The sequence below is a fragment of the Peromyscus californicus genome, unplaced genomic scaffold (assembly GCF_007827085.1).
Source record: "Peromyscus californicus insignis strain IS unplaced genomic scaffold, ASM782708v3 Scaffold_20__1_contigs__length_68692818, whole genome shotgun sequence".
Classification (NCBI taxonomy): domain Eukaryota; kingdom Metazoa; phylum Chordata; class Mammalia; order Rodentia; family Cricetidae; genus Peromyscus; species Peromyscus californicus.
In genome coordinates this window covers 53,374,731-53,392,697 of record NW_026294503.1, presented here as the reverse complement: position 1 = coordinate 53,392,697, position 17,967 = coordinate 53,374,731, and the positions used below count along the sequence as shown (strand labels likewise).

Genomic DNA, 17,967 nt, shown 5'->3' with positions numbered 1-17,967 from the left:
CCAGGTCCTCTGTAAGAATGAGTGCTCTTAACCACTGAGCAATCTTTCCAGACCAATTTTTCTTTTTATGATGTGTGTGCATGCGTGCATGTTTGTGCATATGAGTGCAGGTGCATGTGTGTCATAGTGGACATGTGGAAGTCAGAGGATAACCTTTCAGGAGCTGGTTCTCTCCTTGCTTCTCCTGCATTACATACTCTGGGATAGCTGGCCCATGTACTTCTGCTTCTGGGCAATTTTCTTTTCTCTACCTCCTGTCTCAGTTGGGATTACAGATATGAGCCATGGTATAGCCAGCTTTTTATATGGGTTTCGGGGATCGAACTTGGACCATCAGGTTTTCCATCTCTCCATCGCTTCATCTTTTTTTTTTTCACAGACATTTTAGGTTCAAAGCAAAATGGAGCAGAAGGCACAGAAGTGTCTAGTTCAGTCCCACCCCTGCGTACTATCAACATTCCCTGCAGATTTCTTTACTTACCTGCACTTAGAAAAGCTTACTCTAAAATGTAAATGAAAAAAATGTAAAAGAGTTACAACACTTTTGGGAAGAAAGTTGGAGGAATCATCCCACTGGATGTTACTAGCGGCAACAGCCAGTAACCAAGACAGAGGGCTGTGTGCAGAGGGACAGAAACCGGGACCATGGAGATACTAGAGAAACCAGGAACAGTCCCCAGATCAGAGTGAATCTGATACTGTGCCAAAGTAAGCCAGCGGGAGAGACAGACAGCCCGTCAGCATATGGGCTGGAGTGACTGAACTCACAGAGGCCATTGGGAGTCTTACACAAAGCACAGAGAAATACCCACGAAACCAACTAGAAAACAGGCAAAAGTCACAGAGATACTTCTCTGAAGGGGTATACAGTTGGGAAACAAGCACAGGAAAAGAGGGTTAGCTTCGTCGTCGTTAGCTTAGTAGAGAAACTAAGTTAGCTTAGAGTCGTTAGGGTTAGTAGAGAAACACAAATGGAAACTGCTTGAGCTGCCACCGCACACCCACGAGAATGGCTAAGATGAAATGCCTGGTGTTACCAGTGAAGGCTGAGAGGGCGTGGAGAAGACATGTCCCTCATATCTGCTGGCAGCAACATAAGGTGTGAATGACACAGGAAACAGGCACTGCAGGGCTTCAACATGTCTCATCCTGGGACCAGTGAGTGACCTTGGGTGTTGATGCCAGAGACATAGAAATGTACACACATACAAACCTCCACACAATGTCCAGGGCAGTTTGGTGTACGTATGACAGATCCAAACTAGGAAAAAACCCCAAAGCTCTTCTGTGGACAAAAGACCAAACTGCAATAGATCCACAGTGCTGATCATACTTATCAATAGATTAAAAACCAACTACTAACACAGGCAAAAAATCTTCAGGACAATCCAATGAATAAATTTAAAAAAATCTTGAAAGATGGAATGCTGTATAACTCCACTTACGTAGTGTTTTTGAAAATGACAAAGCCACAGAGATGTAGAAGGTCTTCGTGCTTGCTCAGGTGAAGGCAGGGAGGGGTAACTATAAAAGGGCAGATCTGTCTGTGCTGCTGTGGTGCTAGATACATGGGCCCTCATGGAGTTACATGTGCACACGTTTGTACCATGGTGGCATCTGCTCAGGGTTGGAAGATGGCACCCATATAGACTTCCTGGTGTTGGTATGATGTTGGTATGTTGGTCATAGGAAGTGTCACGTGGTAGCACACAGCAGATTAAGGCATTAGAGCCTCTTGTCACGTCTTACAGCTTCTGGGGACCTCCACATCCTAACCTTAAAACAGAAGTTATATTTAGTGATTTCTGCCCCCTGTTCTGAGGAACCTCTGGCTGATCTTGTACAGCCTGATCATAAAGTGTAACCCCCAGCTATCCCAGTCATTTCCAGTGGAATCTGGAATGAAATGTGAATACATAAAGTCAATGTAAGAAAGTTGAGCCACCAAGCTGCTTCATCAGGTAAAGGTACTAGCCATTACCCCAATAATCCCAGTGTGATACTCGGGGTCCACATGGTAGAAGAAGGGAACCGACTTCCACAAGCAGTTCCTCTGCCCTCCACACAAGCCCAGCAGCATGTGTGTATCCCCCAAATAAGTAAGTAAATATAACAAAAAGATTAAAAAAATAAAGCTAGGGCATATTCATAAACCACAAAGCAAAGACCCTAATTAAAATCAAATCCAACAATATGAAAACAAAAAACAATGAGAAAAAAACAAAAAAAACAACCCCATACCAGTAGTGGAACTGGACTCCAGGAATGCAAAGATGGTTCCAAACCAGACGACTCGCCTGCGGCTCACTGCAGAAAGAAGGTTCACAGCCCGTGATTACTTCAGCATGCACAGTCAGCATTTAACAAGGGTGGGCGCCAACTCAAGACACTCATTCGTGGTTGGATGCGTTTAATTACTTTCAATTCCACAGGGGGGCCACACGGAGCACTTTCCTCGGGTTTTCCCCAACAGCTGGCGTCCCCATCTTGTTTTCTTGCTCAGAAAATCTGAGGTACATTACTTTTTACTCTGCCCTGCTGCTTTCCTTCAGGGAGCTGGCTTGTTCAGGTCTGTGGTGTTGTGCTTTGCTCCAGGCACCTAGGAGTGACTTAGGCCGGATCCTGGTGCTCCCTCGCTTTGTGGTGCTCCCTCGCTTTGTGACGTTTTGGGGAATGAAAAGGACTGAGCCAGGCTAGGGAGACTCGGGAGCCGCAAACGGCCTTCACATTTGCCCACATGGACCGTCTGCCCTGTGAGTGCTTGTTCTGGTACAGCATCTCGGTTGTGGTTTTGTTTGTGTAGATGGCACACATCTGGCCGCAGAGCATCACCAAGGCAAAGAGGAAGCCCATCAAGGCCACTAGGAAGAGGAAGAGGATGGAGCCAGGTGGGGACACGGTGCTGCTGGAATCCCACTCGCCCCGGGCGTGGCTGAGCAGGATAGGGATGCCCAGCAGGAGCAGAATGTGGGTTGAGATAAGCCCAATGTACAGAGTGAAGAGCAAGAAGTATTTCTGGTTGTCTTCGCCCACGCAGTTGTTGACCCAGGGGCAGTGGTGGTCGTTTTTGCGAATGCAGCGTTCGCACACCATGCAGTGGTAAGCCCTCTCTGGTACAGCACTCAGGCAGAGGAAACAGTAGGACACCGTGTCAGGCCCGGGTGGGTTTCCCAAGGGCACAGAGCCCGGGTCGGTCAGCATAGTCCGTAGGTGTGACATGAGCGCCAGGGAGGCCAGCAGATGGAAGACCACACCGTTGGTCACGGCGTAGAGTATGTTGTTAGATGGTACAAGCAGGTCCCGGACCAGGAACCACGCAGAGCTCAGCACTAGCACCCACGTGGCCATGGCAAACAGGATGCCCAGGGGGTCCCACACGAACCAGCAGCGACGCTCGGGGCCCTTCGGTGGGCTCTCAAGCCCGGCCCTGTGCTCCGAAGTGCTACGTTTTTGGACCCATGAAAGCATTGTGAGAGTCCTCAGGCCTGCTCAAAGGCTGGCATCCTGGTGGTAGATCAAGGCCCAGGAGGAAACCTCAGAGAGAAAAAGGTTCCCGTGCCTTGGCCCTCCTTTCATGCCCAGCTTGTCTGGAATTGGTGCCTGCTGCCCTGAGCAGAGGCAGGGAGGGGCTGATCCTTGCAGTGTTCTAGAATGCTCCCTCCAATGGGTTTATGAACACAGAAAGGGCCTGGTCTCCCTCAAGGCCTGGAGGAAGGCTAGGAGGAGGAGACACCCCTAGGTGCTGACCACTTGGCTCTGCCTTCTCCACTTCGAACTGACCTGTCAGAGCCTCATAACTGCCAGACAAACCTTCACAACTTCTTTGCTTCGGAGAAACTGAGGCAAGAGGAAGCTAAATAATTTGCCACAAGAGAGCAGGCAAGGGACTGGTCTGGAGCCTGGGTTTCTGCTCTGTCCTGTGCTGGGCTGAAGGTCCACCCAGGGGAGGGCTCAGGATGTCAGAGGAGGGAACAGGAGTCTCTCCAAAGAAGGGTGGTGTTGATGGATGTGACAACATCCATGGTCTTCAAGGACAGCTCGAGAGTCCCCTTGAAAAGCTTCTGTATGGAGACTTCCCTCTAGAGCCCAGGAGGCAGATTCCTCAACACTCACTGTGGAGCAGGAGGAGAGATACGTAGCCTCTGAGCTGAGTGCAGGTGAGTGGAGAGGCCTGTGTGTGAATGAGGGTGATGTTGCCAGCACATGGCCAGGTCCTGTTGGGGAACATGTCATACAGAATGGTGGAAGTACAGGGTCTCTGTCAGTATGCCCACGAAGAGCATCTGTCCTGTGGGAAAGGCCCACTGGGACCGGTTTGGCAATAATATGGTTGATGTAACCATGAAAGAAGAGTGCTTGAGACTCACTTAGGGACAGATAGGAAGTAAGAACATGTTGGGGAGTGCTGGGGCCTCTCAGAGAGGTCTGTGGCCTCTTAGGCACGACAGCTCTTGGCCAAAGCTGCTGAAGAGAACTGGTCTGTGAGAGGCCAGCCCCCACTTTTTCCCAGGGTACTCTTGAGGAGAGAGGGATAAGAAATTTTTAGATAGAAAGATAGTGTGGAGAAGACAGAAACACAGGATAGCATTTGGGAGGATCTGGATCAATATCCACCAGCCCCTTCTATCTCTTCAAAATGGCTTTTTTTTCCCTTCTTCTTCGAGACAGGGTTTCTTTGTGTAGCTTTGGTGCCTGTCCTGGACCTCGCTCTGTAGACCAGGATGGCCTCGAACTCACAGAGATCCACCTGGCTCTGCCTCCCAAGTGCTGGGATTAAAGGCATGAGCCATCACCACCCAGCTCAAAAGGGCTTTTTATAGGAATGCTAAGGGATAGGGCAAAAGACCTCCCCCTAGCACAGCCAAGTGCAGACCCTAACACCTGGTAACCACGCACGTGGTCAAGCCGTCCCTTAATGCAGCCCTGCTGGGTAAAGCAAGCTCAGCTCTCACGAGGAAACCTCTGTGGGTCTCCACACTGGTCCGATTGTCTTCTCCATCCACAGCCCAAACTCAGTGGTGTGGAGGACAAATCTGGGTGGCCGGGCTTCCTGCAGCACCACTAGGTAGAGGCATCTGTTTGGCTATGAACACAGCAGAGGAAAGCTTGGGGTGTGGAATTTTTGGTTGGGTTGTACTCACAGACTTGTCCATACAGAGGCCAGGGTACTTTGAGCTTTCCAGTGTCCTGTACCAATGTAAAAAAAAAGTCCTTGTGTTAGGCTATGGAGGGGTGTGTGTGTGTGTGTGTGTGTGTGTGTGTGTGTGTGTGTGTGTGTGGTCTGAGATAAACAACAGTAGGAATTGTTTCTTCTGTTCCTTGTGACATCACAATGGCATCATGGATCTGGGTGAGTCATTGTCGCCACGCCTAACAGAGGTTGGCTTGCAAGGGAGCTAGGAAACAAAGTTCAGCTTGTGGGTGAAAAGTCACTGACCTCACCCTCCTCTCCTCAGCGGGTCTCGTTGCTGTGTGGGGTGACCTCACTTGGGGTGGGTGGGGATTTGTGGGGTGCTGAAGCCTCTGTGAACACATACGTTACATCTCTCAGTGATGCAGGCCGTTGGGGTTCTCAGCCACGCCATCTCCATGCCTTTTGCCTATCATGTTTCCTGCTGCTGGGGACTTTCTGAGCTATCACTTCTCTAGACCCTTGACTTCCCCGATGTCTGCTGGAAGCCATGAGCTAGGTGTGTAAGTCTGAGTTGTGACATCAGAAACATAGTTGTCTTAGTTTGGTTTTTATTGCTGTGAAGAGACACCATGACCATGGCAACTCATATAAAGAAAATGTTAATTGGGGGTGGTTCGCTTACAGTTTCAGAGGTTCAGTCCATTATCATCGTGGTGGGGAGCAAGGTGAAGTGTGGGCCGATGTGGTGCTGGCTACATCTTGGCTTGCAGGGAATAGGAAATTGATTGAACACTGGACGGTATCCTGAGCATAGGAAACCTTGAAGCCTACCCCTACAGTGACACATTTCCTCCAACAAGGCTATACCCACTCCAACAAAGCCACACCTCCTAATAGTGCCACTCCCTATGAGATTGTGGAGGCCAATTACATTCCGACTACCACAATAGCTGTTGACCCACTTGTTTATTCCTCATGCATGGTGACTCATGTGGGATTCTCAGGAATTTGGCTCTCAGGGACAGAACTGCAGAAAATCCTCTTGGAGGGGTGATGGGGCTTCTGGCATGAACCTCTTGTCTATTCTAGGTGTTGACATTCCTGTGTCTACCTGCAAGCTGTCCTATCCAAACTGTCTGGGGGCCCTGGTTGTTGTTCCCTCCATTTCCGTACGGAAGTGTATGTAGTTGCTGTCTCTGCTCATGGCTCAGTTGTGATGTGTAGTTCCCTGTACCCTTCTGTGGGTGGTACCTGGGTACCTTGTGCCCTCACTAGGTTTTGTTCTTGAGCCTGGCATGGGCGGCCATCTTGCCGGTGGTGCCATGTCTTTAATGCTTGCTCTCAATGGTGCATTGCCTGCACTGTAGGAATATAATGGAACTCCCCTGAGAAGCACACACTCTGCAGCATGGGCCTGGTGGCTTCAGTTCTAGGACTGGGCTCTAGTTAGAGTCTCTGTGTAGACCTTCAGGGATGGGCTTAGGATCTCCCTCTATTGATACCAGCTGAGTGAAACCAGCAGAAAGGAAGTGTGGGAAAGGCTCCTGGAAAGGCTAGGGGTGGAGGCCTCAGGGTTTGCACATACCTGCAGAATGCTGGGAATGTATGTCTACAAGGCTTGGTCTATCGCCTGCCAAGATGTTCTGTTCTGGGACAGCTTGGCTGTGGGGACTTGTTGCCCCTGGTATCCAGTGGAAGAGGAGCTGTATTGGATTCAGGTTTAACGCTTTGTTTCTATGTGTTAGAGGGCACACTTCCTGTTTCTGTGCCTTGGAGAGTACATTTCCTGTTTCCATGCTTTCGAGGGCACACTTCCTGTTTCCATGCTTTGGAAGACATGCTTTCTGTTTCCAGGCTTTGTCCTTGTCAGGGACAAGTCTCACTCAGTACCCGTGGCTCCTCCCAGCACTTCTCACCTCGCCCCTCCCTTCAACGTCTCCAACCAGGGGCAGGGCTTTGCTTTCGTTTCCCCCAGCTTCTGATCCTATATAACAAGCAGCCATTTTGACCACATGCTGTCTTGGTTCCCATGTGCTGTCTTGGTCCTCTTGGCCCCCTCTCGCCTCCCTCTTTCTCTTCCTCTCTCACCTGCCCCCACCATGGCCTGGTTCAGTCTGCTGGCCATGTTCAGTCTGGACCCATCCAGATGCCTCTGTCTGTGCTCTCCTTCATGTCTACAATAAAACCTCTCTCCTCACCCATCCATACCCAGGAGTGGGAATGTCTTCATTTTCATTCAGTCCTGTTATTTGCCCAATCACGATTCCTTCATCCTCAGCCTCCTTCTCCAGAATCTGTGCAATTCTCTGCAATTTCCATGCATTCTCCGAGGCATGCAGGGAATCCCAAGATTCCATGTGGACGCTTTACGGAACATTCTGTTGTGTATCAGCATTTTTACCGAATTCCGTGGTGTTCTTCCATAATTAAGTCTGCGTTGTAGCTACATCAGCCTCATTTCCTTTGCTGTTGGATCTCAGAGGTTCTGAACATTCACTGGCTCATCCAAAGATATGGGGGTAGAAGTTCTAGTTTTCCCATAACTGACAAGAGCATTTTCCCTCCTGAATCCTGCTTCTCCTGGCAGCTGAAGCAGGTTGGGTCCTGAGGTCTCCTCTGCTTTTCTCTTCCTCCTTTTCTTTTCTTTTCTTTTCTTTTCTTTTCTTTTCTTTTCTTTTCTTTTCTTTTCTTTTCTTTTCTTTTCTTTTCTTTTCTCTGTCTTCTCTTCTCTTCTTTTCTTTTCTTTCCTTCTTTTAAACTGTTTTTAGACAGGATTTCTCTGTGTATCCCTGGCTGTCCTGGAACTCTCTCTGTAGACCAGGCTGGCCTCGAACTCAAGAGATCCACTTGCTTCTGCCTCTCAAGTGCTGGGATTAAAGGCTGAGCCGCTGCCGCCGCCACCTCCATCACCACCACAAACCTGGTCTCTGGCTTCCTCTGCTTTCCTTATTTGACAATGTGATGTTGAGACCTGGGACATCCCTCAGCCCTGCCCTTCATGTTTTACCCACATGACTTGTCTTCTATTTTCCTGCTCAACATTTTTGATTTCCTTTGATTGACTTATTCACACATATGTTTTTGAATTACATAAAACTGGATGTTTTAAATGTTAATTTTTTTAACACAGACAGTAGGATATGCAGCATATCTCTTCTTTTTTTTTTTTGATTTTTTTTTTTTTTTTGGTTTTTCGAGACAGGGTTTCTCTGTGTAGCTTTGCGCCTCTCCTGGAACTCACTTGGTAGCCCAGGCTGGCCTCGAACTCACAGAGATCCGCCTGGCTCTGCCTCCCGAGTGCTAGGATTAAAGGTGTGCGCCACCACCGCCCGGCCAAGCATATCTCTTCTTAATGTATTGTGCTTTTTACCCTGCCGACTTATCTGTGATTAATACTTGCAAATCCTTTGTGAATTTTGGAGGGGAAGTATGTGCTGTGTCTGTGTATAGTTACTAATCAACCTTATTAACTATGTGATTTATTTCTACAGTTTCTTCTTTTTTTTTGTCCATCTCAAGGCTGAGTTATGGGTTAATTTTTTCACTGCATCACTTCTCTGTTAAATTTCGAAGTACTTTTATTTACCTGCCATTAACTCATGTGGGTTGTTACTCAGCACACATGTATTTACTGAAGTGGGTTCAGTATTTGAGTTGTTCCTTTTGTCCATATGACACACTGTCTCCCCACCCCATCCCCCACACCACTGCTGCTTTTGCCTATGTTGTGTATCATGTCCTCTCCTGTGGTCACTTGTGTTAGTTACTTTTCGAACTGATCACCAAACATCTAACAGAAAGCCATTCAGAGAGGAAGGACATATCTCAGCTCATAGTTTGAGAGTGCAATCCCTCATGGTGGAGGAGATGTTGATGCAAACTGCAGCTTTGACCTCAGTGGGAACGGGAGATTTTTCTGAGACAAATGTGAGCGACCAGAGCTCGTGAACACAGATTCAGGTTGTCTTGCATACCATGTTTCAGGGTGGAAGAGGTAACACGGTTTTACAGTTACAGGATACCAGAAAGTCATAAAGGGAGGCATTGTTAGCCACTGATGGGAACAGCACAGCAGGAAAGTCTCTTCTATGGGCCGCAGATACTTATGTCAAGGCATTTTCAGACTTCTGGTGAGTGGTTTTGCTAGTGGTTTGCTCAATGAATGCATCCTTCACGGTTTTACCAAAGCTCACAAGGATGGCACAGAGACGAAAGATGAACAACTGTTAAGAGGGCTAAAGAGAGCTCAGGATAATTGGCTTTGATCTGCAACATTTGAATGTGGGAGTGTGCATATGCAGGAAGCCTGGCCGTGCACAGTTGGCTCTGCTCAAGGACATGTCTGGGATCTAGTATGTGTTTTTGAGAAAGGATGTTCTCATAAATTACTTATAAATAATTTGTCAGGAATGAAAATACACAGGGATTAGTTTTCTTGGAGGTCCCCAGGCTCCAAGCATCCTGAAGCTACCCACTGTGTAGATGTGTAAAATATTTACGTAGATGTGCTGTGGGGCTCCATCTATTTTGTTTGATGTATTTGGGAAGCGTTTGACCCAGGAAGCTGGACCTAGTCTCCTGTGATGAGTGAGTTGGGCAGTGGTAAGGAGGGGGCGTGACCCATGCCTGCAGAGGGGGAGCTGAGGCCAAGCAAGATAGATGCCACTTCTAGGGGGACCGCAAAGGAATAAGAATAGCTTTTTAAGAGCTATGAGGAGAGCTTAGGAGCATCACTCACACAGTCGAATGACAACATTCCAGTTGGATACCAGCAGTTACTCTTGCATCCAGCCTGTCTGAGGGAAGCCACTAGACCTCTCTAGGCTGAAGCAGCCCTGTACTAGGACCTGCTGTTCTTGGTGTTGTGCATGCTTACTCCTCCTCAGGGAGGTTGCTCCAAGAGGCAAGTACCCTGCCTGGGCTCTCTCACTCCCTACAAGACTCCATATATCGGTCCTGCCTAATCGGGAAGTTTTCTTTGGCTCTCTGCCTTCCTTGCTTCACCTCCCTGTACTGCCTAGGGTACCACTTCTGATATGACCTTCTTGAGTCGGCTTCCTGCATACTCAAATTCCTGTTCCAGGATGTCTATAACCTCTTGAAGGGTTGTGGATGTCCTCCCTGTGAAGGCCAGGGCACCCACAGCACAGGGGTATGTGTGATAAAGGCAGGTCCCTGTGTTTTGATAACCCCTTGAAGAACACATGGACTGAAACGCTAGAGGCTCAGGGGTTATGGCCAGCTTTCTCTGAAAAACTGGCTGTTCTGCCTCTGTGAGAGGCTGTTCTGAGCAAGAGATGTTGGTTGCCAGTCAGAAGGTCCAGCCAAGATCTGGGCAGAGGGAGGTGAGAGACTGGCGTGGTACTGCGTCAGACTGGGCACAGGACTGGGGTGTTTTGATGGACATTCATGGTAGTGGAGTGAACCAACTCTTGCAAGTTGTCCTCTGACTTCCACTTGTGCACTGAGGCACATGTGTGTGTACATGCACACACTCAATAAATAAATGAAATAAAAATTTATTGTTCAGTTTATTTCTAAGAGGCCCAACCCAGGCACTTGTGAGCATGCGCTCTTTCTTCCACTGGCCCAGGTTGGATAAGTCTTCATGGTCCTATAGCATGAATCTTAAATGGTCTTATTAATAAAAACAAATCTGGAGCTGGGTATTGGGGTGAATGCTGAAAGATTAGAGAAGCAGAACAAGCCGCAGCCACCTCACCTCGCCAATTCCTCAGCTGATCCTGTTTCCTTAGACTGGAAGCCTCTCAGTCTTCATCCAGAATGAATCTCAGCTGAACTGTGTTGCTCAAAAGCCTAAAAGCTTAACCAGGCATCTAGTTCCTCATCCTCACTCCTTAAATACCTTTCTGCTTTCTGCCATCAGTTCCTGGGATTAAAGACGTGAGTCACCATGCCTAGCTGTTTCCAGTGTGGCCTTGAACTCACAGAGATCCAGGCGGATCTCTGCCTCTGGAATGCTAGGATTAAAGGCGTGTGTGCCACTATTTTCTGGCCTCTATATCTAGTGGCTGTTCTGTTCTCTGACCCCAGATAAGTTTATTAGGGTGCACAATATTTTGGGGAACACAATACCACCACATGGTCCTTTAGGGCTCATCTGGGTGGGATTCAGAGCTTCCTGTCCTTGCCTTTTTGATGGGGTTCTAGTGATGTCAATCATCCCCTGTGCTTTGACTAGTTGGATTTGTTTTTTCCATGGAGAGTTGGTCTGCACCTCTTCCTGGTGGGCTTGTGATTTTTCCTGCAGGAGTGAGGGTATACGCAGTTTTGGGCAGTGTGAAGGTTTCCCTCTAGGTGGTAGGTGCTCACCTCCATTCTTTTGTTTTGACATGAGGCTGCTGTGGGATGCTTGGCTCTGTCACTGTCTCATGATCACTGCCTGTGACTGCATGAGCACCTCACCCAGGGTGTGATGGTTGCAGCTCTCCTGCTTTCTGGTTTCGTTTTAGATCCTAGTATTGTACTTCTCTGACACCCACAAATTAGCATGAGCAGGCAGCCCTGAGTCTTTTGGGATCCCCCATGTAGCTGCTGCTCTGCTTGGGTTCCCCTGAGGCATCCAGGCTGAGGGTAAGCGTGGCGGAGGAGTGGGAAGGCTGAGCATCCCTTTCATCCCCAGCCTGGCTGGCTGGAATGTCCTTGCCTTCCTGTTAGTAGCTTGGAAAGTCGTTCAGCTGACACAGGAGAGGATCTTTGAATTCAATAAATACAGACAAAGTAGAAAAACAAGAGATGCAAACATCCCAGAGGCTTAAGTGACCTGTTCACATAAAGCAGACAGATGGGGACTTTAGGAGAAAGGACACTCCAATTAATCAGGAGACAAACCAGCTTTAAGTGATTGTTTTGGGGAGAATTGACCTCCCTTTGTGGCTCTGTGGATTCTCTCCCCGGATGCAGAGAGTACACATTAGGAGGGTATGAACTCGATTACACCGTCTGGGGCACACTCATATACTGACAAATGAATCATACTGCTTATCAGTGCACACACACACACACACACACACACACACACTTTCCAGCACATACTCACATATGCACACACACAGCCCATCACACGTGCACACAAGCACTCACACACTACTCAATAACACACACTGCTCAATAACATACTGTCCAGAACACACACACACACACACACACACACACACACACACACACACCTCAGTGTATATTCACATAAATGCATAAAAATACATTCATGTTGCCCAGTGACAGGTGCATACATGCCTACTGCAATACACACATGCACATTGCTTAGCACACACATAAATGCACAATTACATATACACATACTCACACATCCAACATACACTGACACTCCACTTTCCTGAAAGTCTCTGCACCCTTCTTGTGGGTTCCTTTCTAGCAAAGGGACATGCACTATTAGCACAAGCTTTCATTTGCTCCCAGGTGATCTTTGTGCCGACTCTGTAAGTTCTGACACACGGAGATAAACCTCCCTTGGAGTGGGGAACAGGATGGATGCTAACCAACGACTCTCAGCTGGGGGTTGGAAACAAAAACCAGAATAACAGGAAGCACAGGTCGGCGTTTTCACAAAGCTATTTCATTTTCTGACAAGAAACTTCAATTAGTGAGCACTCAACCAAATCCAGTCACTGGGGTATTATAGTTTTTGAACTTAAACTCGACACTGGTAATGAGACAGCAATCTCCAAATGCTGAATTTGCCATCGGGCTCATGTATCCTCCGTTGAGGCCACCGAGTAGATTTCAGGTGACAGGCATAGGAAGACAATGTTGATGACTTTGGTGACTTCTTCCTGTGTGTTTTCTTTCCCTTCTTTCTTTTCTGCTTTTTTTTTTGGTTGGTGTGTTTGTGTGTGTGTTCTTGTGTATGTATACACGTGTGCATGTAGAGGCCAAAGGTCAGTTTCAGGTGTCCTCTTTGATCACTAACTTTTTATCTTATTTTTTTCCAAAGAGATTTAAAAATGATTTTAAATTATATATGTGTGTGTGTGTGTGTGTGTGTGTGTGTGTGTGTGTGTGTGTGTGTGTGTCCATGTGTACGTATGTGCATGTGAGTAGGATGGCAGAGAGGGTGTTGAATCCCCTGGATCTGGAGTTACAGGCAGCTGCGAACCACTTGACATGGGGCTCTGTGGAAGAGCAGGGCACGCTGAGGCTCTGTGGAAGAGCAGGGCACGCTGAGGCTAACTGCTGAGCCACCTGTCCTCACCATTTATTATTTTTTTTATTTCCTGAGACAGTGTCTCTTACTGAACTTGGAGCTTATTGATTCAGCTAGACTGCCTAGCCAGTCAGATTCAGGAACATTCCTGTCTCCAGTCCCCTGGTTCAGGCCTTACAGATATGTGCTGCCACATCTGGCTTTTACTTGCATGCTTGGGATCTGAACTAAGTAAGGTCCTCATGCTTGTGTGGGAGGTGCTTTACTGACTGAGCCACACCCAGAGTCCCCTTAATATTTTTTTGCACTTCCTATTGGTCCCCGTGGTGGCCTGAAAGAAAATGGCCCCCAGAGGGAGTGGCACTAATGAGAAGTGTGGCTTTGTTGGAATGGGCGTGGCCTTGTTGGAGTGGGCGTGGCCTTGTTGGAGTGGGTGTGGCCTTGCTGGAGCAAGTATATCACTGTGGGGGAGGACTTTGAGGTCTCTTATGCTCAAGCTACGCCCAGTGACACAGTTCACTTTCTGTTGCCTGTGACTCAAGATGTAGAACACTCAGCTTCTTCTCCAGCACCATGTCTGCCTGCATGCCGCCATGTCCCACCACAATGATAAGGGACTGAACCTCAGGACTGTAGGCCACCCAATTAAATGTTTTCCTTGGTGAGAGTGGCCATGGTCATGGTGTCTCTTCCCAGCCATAGAAACCCTCACTGAGACAGTCCCTATGCCCTTTCTGAGTTCAGAAGACTCCGCAAGGGTTGCTGGCTTCCCTGTCTGTGTCTGCCTTGGGGAGTGAAGACGAAGCCGCCTGAGAGCACAGGCACTCTCATTTACATTTTATGTTCTGCCCTCTTCTCTTTTCACCCTGCTTGGGACCACTACCTGTGAGAGTAGGCAAGGAGCAGGTGGCCAGACTGACAGGGTGGATCCCACCTGTCCTGGCCAAAAAACAGAAGTACTCCTGGGTGGTGTTTTGGATGAAGTTTCCTTTAGCTGTGTCCCACCCCTCAGCAGGGGAGGCTCATGACTCATCGGGCTGGGTGAGTCTTAGCTTCACTCCCTGAAAGTCCTTAACCTCATTTGTTTTGACATCCCCGATCCTGCTATATTAGAAAGTGTGCCAGTTTCCCACCCAGAGTCACTGCCTTCGCTCACGAGGTGAGCGGGTGTTCTCTGTAGTCTGTGTCAGACACACGTGTAAACACAGGACCAGGGAGGCTGCCTGTCATTGGGGTCAGCACTATGGTTGTGATGGCTATGGTCACTGGGTGACAGATTAGGACTCAACTCGGTAACTTAGTGCTGTGGAATAATCCTCTTGTACCACTGTACAGATTTGTCCCATGAATTGGTTTAATACAATGCTGATTGGCCAGTAGCCAGGCAGGAAGTATAGGTGGGGTGACCAAACTAAGAAGGCTGGGAAAAGGAAGGGTGGAGTCAGGAGTCACCAGCCAGAGGCAAAGGAAGCAAGATGAGAATGCCATACTGAGCAAAGGTACCAAGCCACGTGACTAAACATAGATAAGAATTATGGGTTAATTTAAGTCTAAGAGCTAGTTAGTAATAAGCCTGAGCTACCGGCCGATCAGTTATAATTAATTTGATCCTCTTTGTGGTAATTTGGGAAGCAGCTGCTGGGTATTTGGGAGTTGCTGGTGGTACAGAAACCTCTGATTACAACTTGGGGTCTCCATGGCAGGACAGTGCTTCTTGCCCAGTTACCTGTCCAACAAGTGTGACTTTCTCATACAATTCCCTTCCCAGCACCTGTGCTATGACCCTTTCTCCTCTAGACTGTCACTTGGTGAGCACAGTTAGAACAGTGTTTGAGGAGACAATCCACTCCAGGATCCCTAGGAGTTTGAATGCAGCAGACCCAATAAAACAGATTTTTAGCTGTGTGCCAGATATGAGGGAGCCCATGCCTGCATTTGGGTGAGAGATCCTTAATATTCCAACTCTTCTTCCTTCTTCTCTGAGTCACTGCATCCAACTCATTTGAAAGTAACCTGGGCAGTGGGCCAGGTCACTTGTTAAGAAGTCACATTTGCAAAGGATTGACAAAAGTCATGTACGTTATTACTTGGAGAAGGGAACAGGGTTAGATGGTGTCCAGCACTCCAGATGAAATAAATTGTCTGCCTTCTCATGTGGCTCCAGACCTTGAAAGTTCATGTCTGTCTGAAATGCCTTCTCCTTTATAGTGTTTTCTGATTATTTCAAACCAGTGTTCACACTCTGTCCTGCCATGGTGTCTCTTTGACCCCTGGCTTCTCAATAGGATTACTTGTTGGCCTTGGTGCTCATACAAGCCAATATTGCATCTACTAGAGCCAGAAAAGACCAAGGAGGGTTAGTTGAAGGGCCTTGGATGCTCTGAAGGTACAAAGTACCCCTGCCACTGGCTCTGGTACAGATTTCCTGGGCTGCTGTGAAATTGTCACCAATTGGGACATGAATCTACAGTTATCTTACAGTCTGAAGCAGAAGTCTAGGATGGGAGGAGTAGCAGGGATGAAGGTGTGGGATGGTCCTTCCTGCTTCTTTCCTTCCAGTGGCAGCAGCCATTCTTGGGTGGTCACTGCATCACTCCATGTGGCTGCCCATGGACAGCTTCCTGAGTCACCTCTCTCCCACAAGGACACCTGCCAGTCAAAGATCTAAAACGTCGCGATTTCAAGAGTCTTAGTCAGTGTTCTATGGCTGTGAAGAGACACCATGACCAAGGTAACTCTTATGAAAGAAAACATTGGGGAGCTTGCTTACAGTTTCAGAAGTTTAGACCATTATCATCATGGCAGGGAGCACGGCAGCATGGATGCAGGTGCTGGAGCCGTAGATAAGAGCTAGATCTTGATCTGTAGGCAGAGATGGAGGGGAGCAGAAAAGAAGGCAGGGCATAGGGGGCAGAGACTGGGCCTGGCGTGAGCTTTTGAAACCTCAAAGACTGTCCCTAGTGATACACTTCCTCCAACTAGAGTACGTCTCCTAATCATTCCAATCCTTCTCAAATAGTGCCACTCCCTGATGACTAAGCATTCAAATATATGAGCCTATGGGGGTCATTATCATTCAGACCACCACACCAAGTAAGTCTGTTTGAAGATCCAAGTGTAATGTGAACAGCCTCTGCTATGTGCTGCAGTCATGAACTCAGCTGCTAGGCCATGCCTTCCCCACCGTGATGGTCTGAAACTGAGAACTCAAATCAGTCTTTCCTCCAGTCAGATATTTAGGAAGCAGAGAGTGAGGAATCAGGGGTGGGAATAACCTTCAAGGTCCTGCCCTTCGTCACCTCCTGTCTCTAGCTAGGATTCATCTTGTAAGGGTTCTGAAACATCCTCAAAGACATCACTAAATATTCAAAGCATGAGCCGGTGGTGGTGGGAGAAGATGATGATGATGAAGATGATGATGACACATGTTTCAGATTTAAACTATAATGCCAGCCCAATACCACGTGCTCTCTTCTCCCAGGCTCACAATTGTATGCATGCTTCAAATGCTTTTGAGGGGACTCAGCTCTTTGGGGACAGGGTCTCATGTATCCCAGGCAAGCCTCAAATTCACTAAGCAGTGGGGGATGGCCTTGAACTTCTGATCCTCCTGCCTCTACTTCTTAAGTGCTGGGGTGACAGGTGTGTGCTACCATGCTTGGCTTAGGCAGTGTGGGGGGATTGAACCCAGAGCTTTGTGCCCTCTACTAACTGCGCTACGTCTCCAGCCTGTGGTGGGCTCTCATTTCTAAACACTGCCAACTCATTCCACACGTAAGTAGGAACATTTGTAGTTCAGGAAACGCTCCCCTCACTTCTCTCTTTGGGTTTCACATGGTGAGTCTGAGCCACTTCACAAACAGGCAATAATCCACTCGGACAGACAGGAAGCACCGGGGCTTCAGAATAATTAGGGGAGAGTGTTAACTATCAGTGCTGCCAAAAGATTTTGCTCCAGGTCCAAGATGAGTGTCTGCACGCAGGATGGGCCTGTTCCTGGGGTGAATTCCCATCACGCTGCCCCTGATTTCCTGTCCGGCTAATGATCAGAAAGTGACAGACCAAGAGCTGACAGGCTGCCTCTTGCTTCCCAGCCTGCCCAGGCTGCTGGTTTCAGGGGGTAGTTTATCATGCCAGAATGTCTAATGATAACAGCTCCCCACACCTGCGCTCCTAATAACCTCCAGAGTGGGACATTTTGGGGTGATGTGTTCCAAAGAATTTAAGAAGTACCGGGTGCTTGGGACATGGGTTAGCTGGTAAAGCGCTTGCCTTGGAGCACAAAGGACCCGAGTTTGATCCTCCAAACTTCAGTTAAAGAAGGTTGATGGTATTTGAGGAACGATACCTAAAGTTGTCTTCTGGGCATATGTGTGAACATGTGCGCCTGTTCAGGAGTGCACCCCGACACACGTTCCCCTACCCCCCACTGAGTGTAGCAATCCTCAAGCCAAGATAGAAGCTGAAGTTTAGGTGACAGGAAGTTGACTGAGACACTGGGTGGTATCCTGAGCATAGGGAACCTCAAAGCCTGCCCCCACACTGACACACTTCCTCCAACAAGGTCATACCCACTCTAACAAAACCACACTTCCTAATAGCGCCATTCCATACGAGCTTATGGGGGCCAATTACATTTAAACTACCA

At 48.2% G+C, this 17,967-nt stretch overlaps 1 protein-coding gene across 1 annotated transcript; it reads right to left on the bottom strand.

Annotated features, from left to right (window-relative positions):
- Window positions 1-2,610: 2,610 nt before the first annotated feature.
- Window positions 2,611-3,468, bottom strand: LOC128116172 (palmitoyltransferase ZDHHC3-like). Its single transcript, XM_052747375.1, has one exon. It carries the CDS (start codon window positions 3,466-3,468, stop codon window positions 2,611-2,613), a length of 858 nt encoding a protein of 285 aa, XP_052603335.1.
- Between the last annotated feature and the right edge of the window lie 14,499 nt (window positions 3,469-17,967).